The sequence below is a fragment of the Brachypodium distachyon genome, chromosome 5 (assembly GCF_000005505.3).
Source record: "Brachypodium distachyon strain Bd21 chromosome 5, Brachypodium_distachyon_v3.0, whole genome shotgun sequence".
NCBI classification, from domain to species: Eukaryota; Viridiplantae; Streptophyta; class Magnoliopsida; order Poales; family Poaceae; genus Brachypodium; species Brachypodium distachyon.
In genome coordinates this window covers 17,781,457-17,794,081 of record NC_016135.3, presented here as the reverse complement: position 1 = coordinate 17,794,081, position 12,625 = coordinate 17,781,457, and the positions used below count along the sequence as shown (strand labels likewise).

Sequence of the window (12,625 nt, the reverse complement as noted above, 5' to 3'; positions counted from 1 at the left end):
TTCTACCCTAACCTGTATGTTGTAATGTTGGTGCTATGTCGTGGAACCACCTGATGCACTTGCAACATTCAAACATGGGTTTACTTTCAAAATAGAAAAAAAAACTTTTTATCATAATCCACCGTAATACTAACAGGTAATAGCCCAATTCTTCTTCTGTTTTTGTGCCGGGACCAGTGCTCGGCTCAGCATCTGCAAACGTCTCTTCTCTCTTCTCGCAAGTCGCAACACAAGACATAAAAGAGAGAGCAAATGTATGTGCGTATGCTTCAGAAATGAGCCTAAATAAATTGCTTCCGGATCGGTCCTGTCAACCTCTGCTCAAACTTACAAATTTACACCAATATACTCAGCACTTTTTTTTTTTGAAACTTCACCAATATCATTGTACAAGGGACGGTGGCAACCTGCAAAAACTTGACCATTCAGACCACTCCCTGCTGGTCCCGCACGACGGCGTAGTTGATCACGCGGGCGATGGTGCCCATGGACGGCCGGAAGGTGGGGTCGTACTGCAGACACTGCACCGCGATCCTCCCCAGCTGCAACACCAGAACTTGCAGTGTTAGAGAGATTAGACTACACGGAGACGGGGGCTCGGCTTGTAACAAATACGAGTTGTGTTTAGAGGGAGAGGAGACCTTGAGAGCTCCGGTTGGAGGGTACTGGTCGCCGAGCCTGGGATCGATGCATTCCTGGGCTCTGTCTTCGGTCAGCAGCGGAGACGCCTGGTGCACATGTCAGACGAGGGCAGGAGAACCAGCCATCAATTCCTCATCTTTGATCGTTCACCGGCAAAAACGGAAGAAACGTACACAGTAGAAAATTTCAAGCATTGCTCACGTACCCAGTTGACGAGGCTCCGCTGGCCCTGCGGCAGCGTCCGGTCCAGCGGCTTCCTCCCCGTGAGGAGCTCCAGGAGGACTATCCCGAAGCTGTACACGTCGCTCTTGTCCGTCATCTGCCCCGTCATGGCGTACCTGATTAAAGCAACCGAACCATCTCACAGTTCAGGATTCAGAAACCAACCAAGCAATAAGCAAGGCAAATTGCAATGAACACGTACTCGGGCGCCTGGTAGCCGAAGGAGCCGAGCGTGTGGGTGGAGCGGTTGAGGCGGGCCATGTCGGCGGCCTGGCTGAACATGTTGTAATCGGCAATCTTAGCCCTCATCCCGTCGAACAGCAGCACGTTGGTGGACCTCACGTCCTTGTGGGTCACCGCGGGCCGGGCCTTCTCGTGCAGGTACTCCAGGCCCCTGGCCGCGTCCAGCGCGATCTGCACCCGGTGCGCCCAGCTCAACACCGGCCTCTGATCCTCACCCTCCTGCACTCCTTCTTCTTGTTCTTCTCCCCTCGCAGGGCCGTGGAGGGCGTCGTGGAGGGTGCCCATGGATGCGAACTCGTAGACCAGCACCCGGAGGTCGCCGCTGACGGTGTAACCCAGCAGGCGCACGAAGTGTTCGTGCCGGAGCTTGGACGCCACGGCCAGCTGCCGCAGGAACACGTCGTTGGACGCGTGCTTGGACGGCTTCTCCAGCTTCTTCACCACGGCCAGCCGAGCGCTCCGGAGGGTCACCTTGTACACCTTGGCGTAGGAACCCTGCCCGATCAGCTTCTCGCCGTCGAAGCCGCCCGTTATCTCGTTCACTTCTCGGAGCGCCACCGCCGGCACCTCGATCGTCCTGTCCGCTGGGTCCTCCTCCGCCGCCGCAGCAAGACCCCGCGATCCTCTCCGTTTCTCTGATTAAACAATGAGACGAGAAACTAAACAACGACGGAAGCAGAATTGTTGTTTTCTTCGGGGGGGAATGGAAGGAAAATTGTTGGTCTCAGCTTGGGCGACAGAGCAACTGAACATGGGCTGCATGTCTGCATGTACTCGCAGCAATCTCTCTTGTTTTTGGAGCATATTTATCAAGATAGAGCGCAAGAACTCTGAATCCAATTAAACAAGAGAGATGAGATATGCTTAGTTCACTCACCGGGCGGATCGATTGGGTAAGAGTAAAGATCCTCGGGCTCCTTCCTCCCGATCCGAGGGACGCAACCGAGGTTGCCGGCGTAGCTCTTCACGCTCTCCCACCACCTCATCGCCGGCACCGATCGAATTCAAAGAGCAGATCAGCACCGAGTTGCTCTTATCTTTCTTTGTTTCTTCACTTAAGAGCAGTACGAGACACGAGAAACGCAAAACCGCCTGTCCGGTTGTGTATTGCACGGCATCTATATCTTCCAGGACGTTGCCGTTGCTGCGTTTTTCCTGCCTGCTTTGTGGACGATATCGCCGCAAGGAAAGGAAGCTTACTCGGGGCGCCAGGGGAAGTTGTGGACAAAGTTCAAAGACTTGGAAATCCTGGAAACGAAACCGGGCGATATTTAGCTACTCCAGTCCAGTCGCGAGTCGTGACATCCCCGCCGTGGACTTCCTCGCGCGCGGGGAATGTACGAGCCAGTACGGGAACTGACCGGCCGTTGGACCAAGTCTCCGCTTGCTAACTCACGGGAGAGGGGAGACCCCCAACGCCCCGGTTGCTCGACCAGTAGTCCAACTCATCCTCATCCTTGCCCGGAGGAAGTTTGTGCAAGGTGAGAGGTAGCTGGGCTGCGGTTGCCTGTGTCGCTGTTGTGGCTATACTGTTTCCGGAACGGAACCAAGGAAGAGTATGTTACGTGCATTGAGACTTTGATGAGTACCTTGACGTGTTGCGGTATTGCTGCGGAGAAGTAGTACAGTACTGAATGGTCTATTGGTCTGTCGTGTGTCGCTGTCGAGTGAGGTTGCGCGGTCTAGCGGGGACGGCTGGGCGCGGTGCGGTGGGCGACCGGATCGATCGGCCGGAGTCGACACTCGAGCCGCAGCGCACACTCTTCGTTTCCAACGCTCACACCTTCTGCGTTCTGAACAAGATCTGACTATCAGATTGTGACACGATCGAACTGCCGAGCCGATTCCCACGCGCGGTTGAGAGCGGCCTCACCTGCCCATCGGGGCTGCGTGCGTGACGGACGCTGCGGACGTTCGAGCTAGATAGACACGTCCCAACGGCTAAAATGGTCAATATCTCTCCACCAGATGCTCTCTCAATGTCCCCCGTCAGGGTTTTTTTTTAGCGGATGTCCCCCATTCAGGTTGTTCCCAAGTACTACCTCCGTTTCATTTCATATCATATTAAGAGACCTTTACCACAACGGTGCCGTCCATGGATCAAATTATTTCGTGGATTGGATTTCACTTGCCTGTCCACGGTTCCCTTGCGTGTACTCGAGATAGGCGTTTTGTATAAATGTTTCGCCGTATTATTAAGTATTATTCTTTAGTTTTTTTTCTCTATCTAGAAGTGGAATAAAATAACCCGGTTGAAGGGTAATGATCATACGTCTGTAATGCATTGTATGTCGCAGAATAGATCCTATTCTTCTACCCTTTCCGGGTAGTCGATGCCTATTCACAGCTACTACCTTAACACCAAAGAAGAGTTCGACCCAATGCTTTATTTCTGTCTTAGTGAATCCTGATTCGACATTAAAAGTATATATTAAGTGACTTTCTTACAAACAAAAAATATTAAGTGACTCAAATTTGTCCAAATATGAATGTATCTATATAAAAAACCCAAATTATAAAGAACTGACGTTCTTTATTTTTCCCTCCCGCGCGACGCTTCTGATTGGCCCGCGCGCGTCCAGCGCCCGACTGACGTGTGGGCCCGTACGGGACTGTTCGAAATTGAAAACCGTGCCGCTTCTCTTCCTCCGCTCGAACCGTTCCCCATTTGCAAACCACCGCCCCGTCGCCTCTCTCGCGCTGATGCGCTCTCTGCTGCTCCGCTGCCCAAAGTTTTGCCGGATTTTCTTCGTCGGCATCCGACGATATTCGATCCGGGGCACGATCCGACGCTTCGTCCCACTACCACGCCCCCACTGGCGATCTAGGTATGGCCTCCGCCGCCCGTTTTGTGCATGGTTTCTCCCCAGATAGGATTGCTCGAGCTTCTGTTAGAGCAAATGGATGTGCATGCGATTGATTTTGCGCTATGGTGTACCTAATGGTGTCGTGAGTGATTTGTATGTGTTCAATTTCATCGCCTGCGTGTTCATTTGCGCTCGATGCGGTGATTTTGGGCGGTTTCTAGAAGGGGATCAAGTAAATTTGTTCGAGATTTGTTCGCATTTCGTCCTCTGTTCGCCGCAATCTCGCCGGCGGGGCCACTAGGGTGTTCGTGTTTCTATCCCGCGACTTTTCTAGTGGAATCATGGTCGTCCATTGATTCGCTTCGCGGTAGGTTTTTTTGAGAGCGGGGGTTGCTGTTTCGGGATGGGGAGAGAGGGGGTGTTGGGGAAGGGGAAGGGTGATGTGTAGGCGTGGTTGAGTAGTACCACGATTAGTACATCCTTAGTAAATGCTTATCAGGTTGGTGTTTGCCCGGCGATTTCTGTTGATTTGGGGTGGTATCCCGCACCATTTTGAAGGGGCAGTTCCCCTGCTTGCATTGCCCCTTTGCAGTATTTGGTTATAATAGGGGCCGATTTTCACAATGTTTTCAGTGTTCCACTTGGCTTAGGATTGTAACTGTAAACCCCTACTTGTTCCTGGGGTGAGATATGAGGTTGCAAGTGTTTGTGTTAAGACGTGGGTTTTCGTTTTTGGAGTGGTAATTTTTGTAGTGCTGGGGCAGTTGTTGTACGATGTGTACTAAAACTAACCTATAGTGCTCCTACATGCATATGCTTCTGCTCTGTGCACACCCAACTGGTGATCTTTTCTGGGACTAATTTTGCTACATAGGGTGCTTGCATTTATGGGTGCAATCTCTTTTTTACTTGGCAATTTCTGTAGATTTTACCTGGTAATTTTAGTTTACTGTCAGGGTAGTTCTATATATAGTTTGTGTAATTTAGGTTGATTTATGAACCATATCATGTTTTTTTATGCTACTGATTTGAAGGTTTGAATTCCAAGGGGGGCTTGTAACCATGCCTAGGAAGCGTAAGGGTTCGTCCCCCCCTCTGCCTGGTGGTGTGAAGGTACAACTACCTTGATGGGAACATAATTTTGCCTTTACTGTTTATTCCTCTATGTTTATCAATGCTCAAATTTACCTCGTAATTTTTCAGGCGACATGTCGTCTGAGGAACAGGGCATCGCCATATGCGCTGACAAAGTTGTTAAAGGATTTCACACCTGGGCAGATAACAGACTTCAAAAATATGGGACTCAATGCTTTCTTGGATATCAAAAGCACAAAGCTAAATAATGCTTTGGTGGAACGGATGGCTAACTGCTACCATCCTCCTCGTAGTTTTGTCATCCTTGGGAGGGGCAAGATCCGGTTGATTGAAGAGTTGGTATTCAATTCGTTGGGGGTACCTCGAGGTGAGTTGGATGTAGACTATCGCGTGGATCCAGATGTGCAGCGGCGCCTCATGGCTGCCATGTTCCCGCATGATGACCATGTCAAGGCCATTTCTGCCTCGAGGTTGGGTAAGATTCTGATGGACATGACAGAAAATGGAGATAATTTCAAGAGGCTTGCCCTTATGTTTGTCATGTGCACAATACTAGCTCCTACTAGGTCTACAAAAGTGAGCAATAGGTGTTACCCAACGCTGGTATGTGCTCTTTTTTAACTGATCAACTGCAACTTTAATTTTGCTGGATTGTTTTTTATATCGCACAGCTGCAATTTGTAATCTGCATGGAATGGCATTTTCCTGAGTATTCTAGGAGGCAACTTTAATATCAAGGAATGGTTACTTGCAGCACTATAGATGGCAACTTTAGTTTTAAGATATGGCCTCAAGAGAAACGGTTACTTGAAATGCATTTTGCAAGTGGCAACTTTAATTCTAAAAATGGTTAATTCCATCATTGTAGGAGGCAACTTTAATTTTAAGAAATGGTCACTTTTGATTTTTTTTTTAGGTGGCAACTCTAATCTTAATAAATGGTTACTTCTCATCATTTTGTAGTTGTCATCTTTAGTTTTAAGAAATGGTTACTCTCAGCATTTGTAGCTGGCAATTTTAATTATAATAAATGGTTACTCTCAACATTTGTAGCTGGCAACTTTAATTATAACAAATGGTTACTCTCAGCATTTTTTGTTAGGGGGGGGGGGGGCACCTTTAATTATAATAAATGGTTACTTTTCAGGATCGCATTGCTGATGTAGCAAACATGAATTGGTGCAAGTTTGTAGCTGATCAACTCCACGATGCTCTGTCTAAAAAGCAATTCAACAAGGGCTGCCACTTACACCTAATGGTACGTTCTTTCCCTCACCGTTTTAATGTTGTGCATTTTTATTTTTTTGGTTTTTCCTGTATCAGCCATATTATCAACATTTATGCTTCCTTTCATGTTCATCCAACAACAGCTGTTGTACGTGGAGAGTTTGGATATAAGCGGGTTGGATATTAGACCGAGCCCTATTGTTTTTGGAGTCAATGCGTGGACCAACAAGCTCATTGATAAAATTTTGGCAGCTCACATGAAAGAAGATGGGTCCTTTGGCAAGCTGCAGGTTCATTAATCTTACCCCCCCCCCCACTTATCTGGGTCTGACTTGCATTTTTTTTCAAATCACTCATGTGTAACTTGTGTCATCATCCATGGTAACTCTTTTATGCCTGATCTAGTGATTTACATAGTTCGTTTGTGGTAATTTGCTGTTTTTTTTACACCACCCATTTTACATGCTGATGATACACTTGTGCCACCTACCCGAATAATGAACATGGTGTTTTGATTTCTTGTTCTCAATTAGTCCTGTATTTTTTGTAGCATCCTAATACCATGTGTTATTATATGTCATATTTTTCCCTTCTCTTTCTATGCAGCTCAATTGTGATGACGCTGTCAACTACAACTTCTTTGGCGGTCCTGAAGGGTTCAATCAGTGGCTCGATGTAAATGTTGGAGAAAATTGCTCATATGGGGTAACCACTGTCTCATAATTCATGTTAGCTCTGCCAGTGTTTGTGATGTTAATTTTTGTTAGTTCTGGATAAAATTGCTCATATGGGCCGTTTTATCTTATCTTATGTTGGCATCTCATTTTTATGCAAACCCGGCGCAAGGTTGAAAACTTAGTTGGGCACTTCGCCTCCGGCATGACGTGTCTCCTGAGCAACCTCGTGCAGGGGTGGACCGGAATGACGCCCCTAGACAGCATAGATAATGCAAATCAGTTTCAACGGTTCACGCGTGGTGCGCCAACACGGTCGCATACTGTCAGGGGTAGGTTTGCCAACGCCACCCAATCTGATGATGAGGATGAAGTTGACGATGAAGATGACCCTTCTGACGGCAACAACAATGGTGGTGATGACGATACCTCAGATTCAGATGGACCCGACAAAGAACCACTTGCTGCTGGTGCAAGAGGTGCTAGAGGTGATGCAAGGCGGCAAGATGTCAATGCCGGTGGGATCGGACCTCAAAATATGGAAGAAGATACTGGCACGAGAATGGATGGGAATGCTGCAAGCAACGTCGATGGGACTAGGGGGACGGGCGCTACCAATGAAGAACCTAGTGAGGCTAATGACGCTGCCGACAGCATTGAAAATGTAGCAAGTGTTGGGTGCAAGAGGGGCAGGGCTAGCGGTGAAGTGGAGTGTTCTAGCTCGCATGTCGTTTACGAATGTCAAAAGCTGCAGAAGACCAGGTTTGGTTCCAGCCTACTGTTATGACCCATATTTTCTTTTGTTTGTGGTACTTTCAGAGCTTATGCACTGGTAAATCAAGTAACACTGTTCTGGTAAATCAAGCACTAATGTCGTCGTAATTTTGTTTTTACTTGCATGCACACAGGGAAAATGCTAGTGTCCGTAGTCCGACAAGGTCGTCCCCTCGTCTCGCTCAGGGCGTTGACAGGCATGCTCCAATGGAAACCACCCAAAAGTATGACAATCATCGGGTTTTTTCGTTGGAACCAGTCTAGCTAAATCATACCATTGTTTGTGTTGGCTTTTTTTTTTTGCATAATGGGCAACTTATCCAAATCTGTTTGGCAATTCACATATCAACAGGCTGGTAGTTTAGGTTCATTATTGATGGTAACTTATACTCACAATTATGTTTTTTTTCTCACATTGATTTTTTATGCCAGGGACCATCCTACTGCTTCTAAATCAACCACTGTAAGGATCCCGACAAGGTCGTCTCCTCGCCTAAATCCCAACAACAACAATGACCAAGTGATTACGATTGCAAAGTATGTTGAATTTGAGTATGGGTTTATTTCTTTTCCCTCTTCACTCTTTTCATAATTACAATGTCAAATTTTTGTTCCCTTTTCTTGGTGTCGAAACACCACCCACATTTCTATACCTAGGTGGCAACTTCTCATACTTTCACCTGGCAATATGTGTGTACTACATGAGACAACTTATGTTTTATTTATCAGCCAACTTATCTCTTAATTATTTTTTGTTCCTTTTGTAATTGCACATGTTTTGTGTTTCTAGCTTACTATCTCCTTTGTTTCAGGGACCTGCTGACAACAGTTAGCAACAGGACCCCACTATGCCAAACACTGCAAGGCTTCGCTCTCAACTTCAGTTGAAAGATGCTAGCCAATCAACCAGATCTGTTGTTGCTCCAGTGGCATGTCCAGCCGACAGCAGCCCATCCCGGCCTGTGCAAATCATGTCGCAGAGCCCCAATGTTGGCAGTGTTGCCCACAAGCCTGTCGTCATTACATCCCCTGATGCGGGCAGCGGTGTCGAGGCGCCACAAGTTGAATTAGTAGATGAGCTTTCACCAACAGCACGAGAAGCTGCGACTAGGTTGTGTAGCCTACGATCTGGTACCTCTGTTGGAGTTCCCGAGCCTGCAGCCCAAGCAACCACAGATGCTGCTCACTCTTTGATTCGCAAGGGCCAAAAGGTCAAGGTTGTTACCAAATTAGGAGCTGGACGTGGAAAAGTTGACTGGGGGGCCAAAGGTGTTGTGAGGGCTACAAAAAACCTAGGTGGTGGAGTTGTTGGGGCATCAAGGCCTGCTGAACATGATCAATCAGGACTGGCTGCAACGGTGTCACCAGTACCCGTTGCCACTGTCCAATCAGACATGACTGCAGCGGTTGCATCTGTACCTCCCGGCACTGCCCAACCAGACCTGACTGCAGCGGCTGCCCCAGCATCTGCTACAAATGTCCAACCACAACCGGCTGCAGCCACGGCCTCAGTACCTGCCGCCACTGTCCAAGCAAACCTGGCTGCAGCCGCGGTATCAAGCAAAAGTGCCTCTGTTCGACAAGAACTGGAAGATAACCCTTTGGCATTCACTCCTCCTAGTTTTGACCTAGGTTTTGGCTCTACCCCAGACCCACGCGTCAAGGCATGTGGAGATACTGCTACAAGAGGTGTGTGTTCCTGTTGCTTAATAAGCGTATCGTGATCTTTTTTATATGATGAGGCATGTCCTTTTTCTTATGGGTACTTGTGCCTAATTCTGCTGGCAACTTGAATCTACAACATTGGTTACTTATGCTCATTACTGCTGGTTTCTTCTTTTGTATTAACTATTCTGCACATTCTGACATCATTTTTCTTCTTTTTTATTTGACTACATGGCAAAAGATGAACATAATGAAGCAAGCCCAAACCCAATAGAAGGCACATCTGGAGCTCAGCCCGGTGATGCAACAGGTGTCCATGCTTGCTTTTTATCTCTATCCTTTTTCCAATTCATTTTTTTGTTATATTTTAATCTGGTGGCAACTTATGCTAAACGAGTTGGCAATTCCATTACCACTATACTGGTACTTTATGTTCATTACTCCTGGTAACTATCAGACATAGTTATTTTTTTCAGTTTCCATTTTGCTTCATGTCTCTGTGAGCATGTGTTCACATCAAGTTGTATGTCCCATCAATAAGCGGGCCAAGCGCAACCTATCTCGAAGGGAATAAGGTGCCTGAATTTCAAATTGATTGGATCTCACAAGATGAGACGTCAATTTATGAGGAGATTGACAAAGAGTTGGCTGCTTGCGCAGCACAGGCTCACATAGCATATTCTCATGGTAATTCCCTTCTTTTTCCCTTTTTTCTGTTCACTACCGACATGTTCTTCATATCCATTTTTCGTTACTTGGATGCAGCTGCTGGTATTGATTCAATCCCAGCAACACAACATGCACCTCTCAATGAAAACCCAAATACATTATGTGCAAGTGTGACGCCTGCGCCCCCTGGTAATCGTGGTAGGATCTTGCGCCCTTCGAAATATGTTGTTGGACCATATGCAAATATCATGCCTACCGATGCAGAGGAAATCTTGTACAACAAAATTAAACGGTATGGTGCCGCAAGGACTAAGCCGGATATCAAAAAGTAAGCTCTCTTGCTATGCTTTTTATTTTTGGCCAGTCATTTCCCTTTTTGTGTGACAAATTTTATTGTATTTGAGTTGGTAAGTTGCACTCCATGGTATGGCAACTTCTAACTTGTGTTCTTTTTCCCATTCTTTTTTTCCTTCTTCCTTCCTCCCTCCAATAGTGGTTATTTGCCCACATACATGCTGCCAACCAATAGGTCAGTAGGGTGGCAAAACAACCCCTGCACCCTATACCTTTTGTTATAATCTATATTTTGTGGAAATTCATAGGTATTAGTGTGACCATTTTTACACCAGCACTTTGACTTCTGCTGGTGAACTAATTATTATACCACTTTGATTTCTTTTTTTTTCCAGCACCATAGTGATCCGCAGTGAATAAACATATGTTCAGCTTGGCAAACTAGCTAACGAGGTGAAACCAAAGGGCACATTGGGCTCCAACCTTTGCGAAGTTGTCTTGGATTATTTACGGAAATACCACACCCCCTCATGGAAAATACTGATGCCTTATATTGTTGGGGCAAAGCTTGCTTCTGGGGATCACAACCACAGAGTGGTGCAGGAAGCATTTAGAAGGGATGATGATTTCAAATTATCCCAGAAAGACATAGTAAGAGCATCCTCAACATGCTTTGCTTTATATGTTCCTTTGATGGTTACTTACATATTTATGCATTGGCAACTCCACATATAAATATGTGGTAACCCCTTACAGTCACACATGCATGGCAACTACTTTGCATTTTTCACACCTTCTATTTTGTTTTAATGCCACCATGTGTTTTCTTATGATTCAGATCATGTTCCCAACGCTAGAGGATGTGAGCACAATAGAGAAGCAACACATTGGTCACTGGCATACCATTTCATTGGACCTGAAATATCAGAGGTTCGAGGTACTTGATTCCATGCGCACCAAAGATGACCCCGACCTCTGCGCGCACTCTGGGGATATGATTTGCCACATCAAATAAGCATGGGCACAATACTATGGTTGCTCCAAGACACAGATCAACCACTTTCCAACAGAAATTATAGATGCGCCTCAACAGTTTGGGATGTGAGTTGCTGTCCTTTTGCACTCAGTTTTTTCATTGTTTCTTGTACAGGGTCACCAACTTATTTTTTGTATTTCTTTTTTTCCAAAAAAAAACAGCCATGACTGTGGATTCTATATGCTGGAGTTTCTGTCTCGATGGGACGGAAGGACGGTGCCTGCGCTCAGTCCATCCGACATCGTGCAGTTAAGGAAAACACCGCCATACAAGTGGATAACAGACACCTCGTTCAACCAGATCAAATATGCAAAGGCGTTCATTGAAAACAACGCCAAATGAAGGTGCAAACCAGCTCCCCATTTGTTTTGAGAATATATGTGTTTATTTGCATGTTTTCCAGTGTTTACAATACGGTGGTCAAATCTATATGTTTCATGTTGACAACTTGAACACTCAATACATGGCAACTTACTGTGTCAATGGCTGGTAACTGCATGGATATCAAAATTATAAAGATGCAAAACTAAAGTTTACTGGCAACTCTATGTTCAAGGCTGGCAACTTCTATTACTAATTCATGGCAACTCACACCAATAATGTCTGGCAACTGTTTACATGTAAATTAAGAAGCAGATGCTCACTGAAAGTCGCTAACAATCACGATTACAATCCTTTCAAACATGACTAACGCGCACAAGAATTGCATCATCCCACACAAAATCATGTCATTGTTTTATGGTGATGATGATCTACATTGCTAAAGATCATCATCTCTATTTGCAGTTTTTGATTTGCAATTTCTTGAATCATGATCTGGCAATCCACATGTGCGGCATTACCTTTTCGGTTTTGCTTGCATGTCCAATGCTAACTAGAGCCTATTTTCACGCGGTCGCCCTTTTGTCGCTGTTGTGGGTAGGTTTCTTGGGGTTGTTGAATTTGATCCAGCAGACGCCACATCAGAACTTGCTGGCCTGTTAGCTTCATTCCTTCTTTGTTCAGCATCCTTCCTCTTATGCAGAGCCACCAGCTCAGCCTTCATGGCTTTGCAATGCCTATCAAAAAAATTTATACTGTCGTTACATGCACATCCGTCTTTTGAAATTTTGCCAAACTCCTCAGTAATCGTTGTATACCTGAGCAGCCTTCTAGACTGCTCCGGCATGTCTTGCTGCCTAGGGTTGAGTTCATGCGTCCCCTGGGGCCCTAGCACCTTTTCAGCTTCCCATGTCCACCTCTTCAATATCTATTGGCGCGGCATCTCATTTACTTCC

At 46.2% G+C, this 12,625-nt stretch overlaps 2 protein-coding genes across 2 annotated transcripts; one reads left to right on the top strand and one right to left on the bottom strand.

Annotated features, from left to right (window-relative positions):
- Positions 1–237: 237 nt before the first annotated feature.
- On the bottom strand, positions 238–2,512 carry LOC100835596 (PTI1-like tyrosine-protein kinase 3). The gene is made up of 5 exons (XM_003579982.4): positions 1,985–2,512; positions 1,067–1,742; positions 848–980; positions 642–728; positions 238–542 (listed from the first exon to the last, which is right to left on the bottom strand). Exons 1-5 carry the CDS (start codon positions 2,091–2,093, stop codon positions 426–428), a joined length of 1,122 nt encoding a protein of 373 aa, XP_003580030.1. The 5' UTR covers positions 2,094–2,512; the 3' UTR covers positions 238–425.
- Positions 2,513–8,655: 6,143 nt separating this feature from the next.
- LOC112269386 (transcriptional regulatory protein AlgP-like) lies at positions 8,656–9,408 on the top strand. Its single transcript, XM_024456061.1, has one exon. It carries the CDS (start codon positions 8,656–8,658, stop codon positions 9,406–9,408), a length of 753 nt encoding a protein of 250 aa, XP_024311829.1.
- Positions 9,409–12,625: the final 3,217 nt, after the last annotated feature.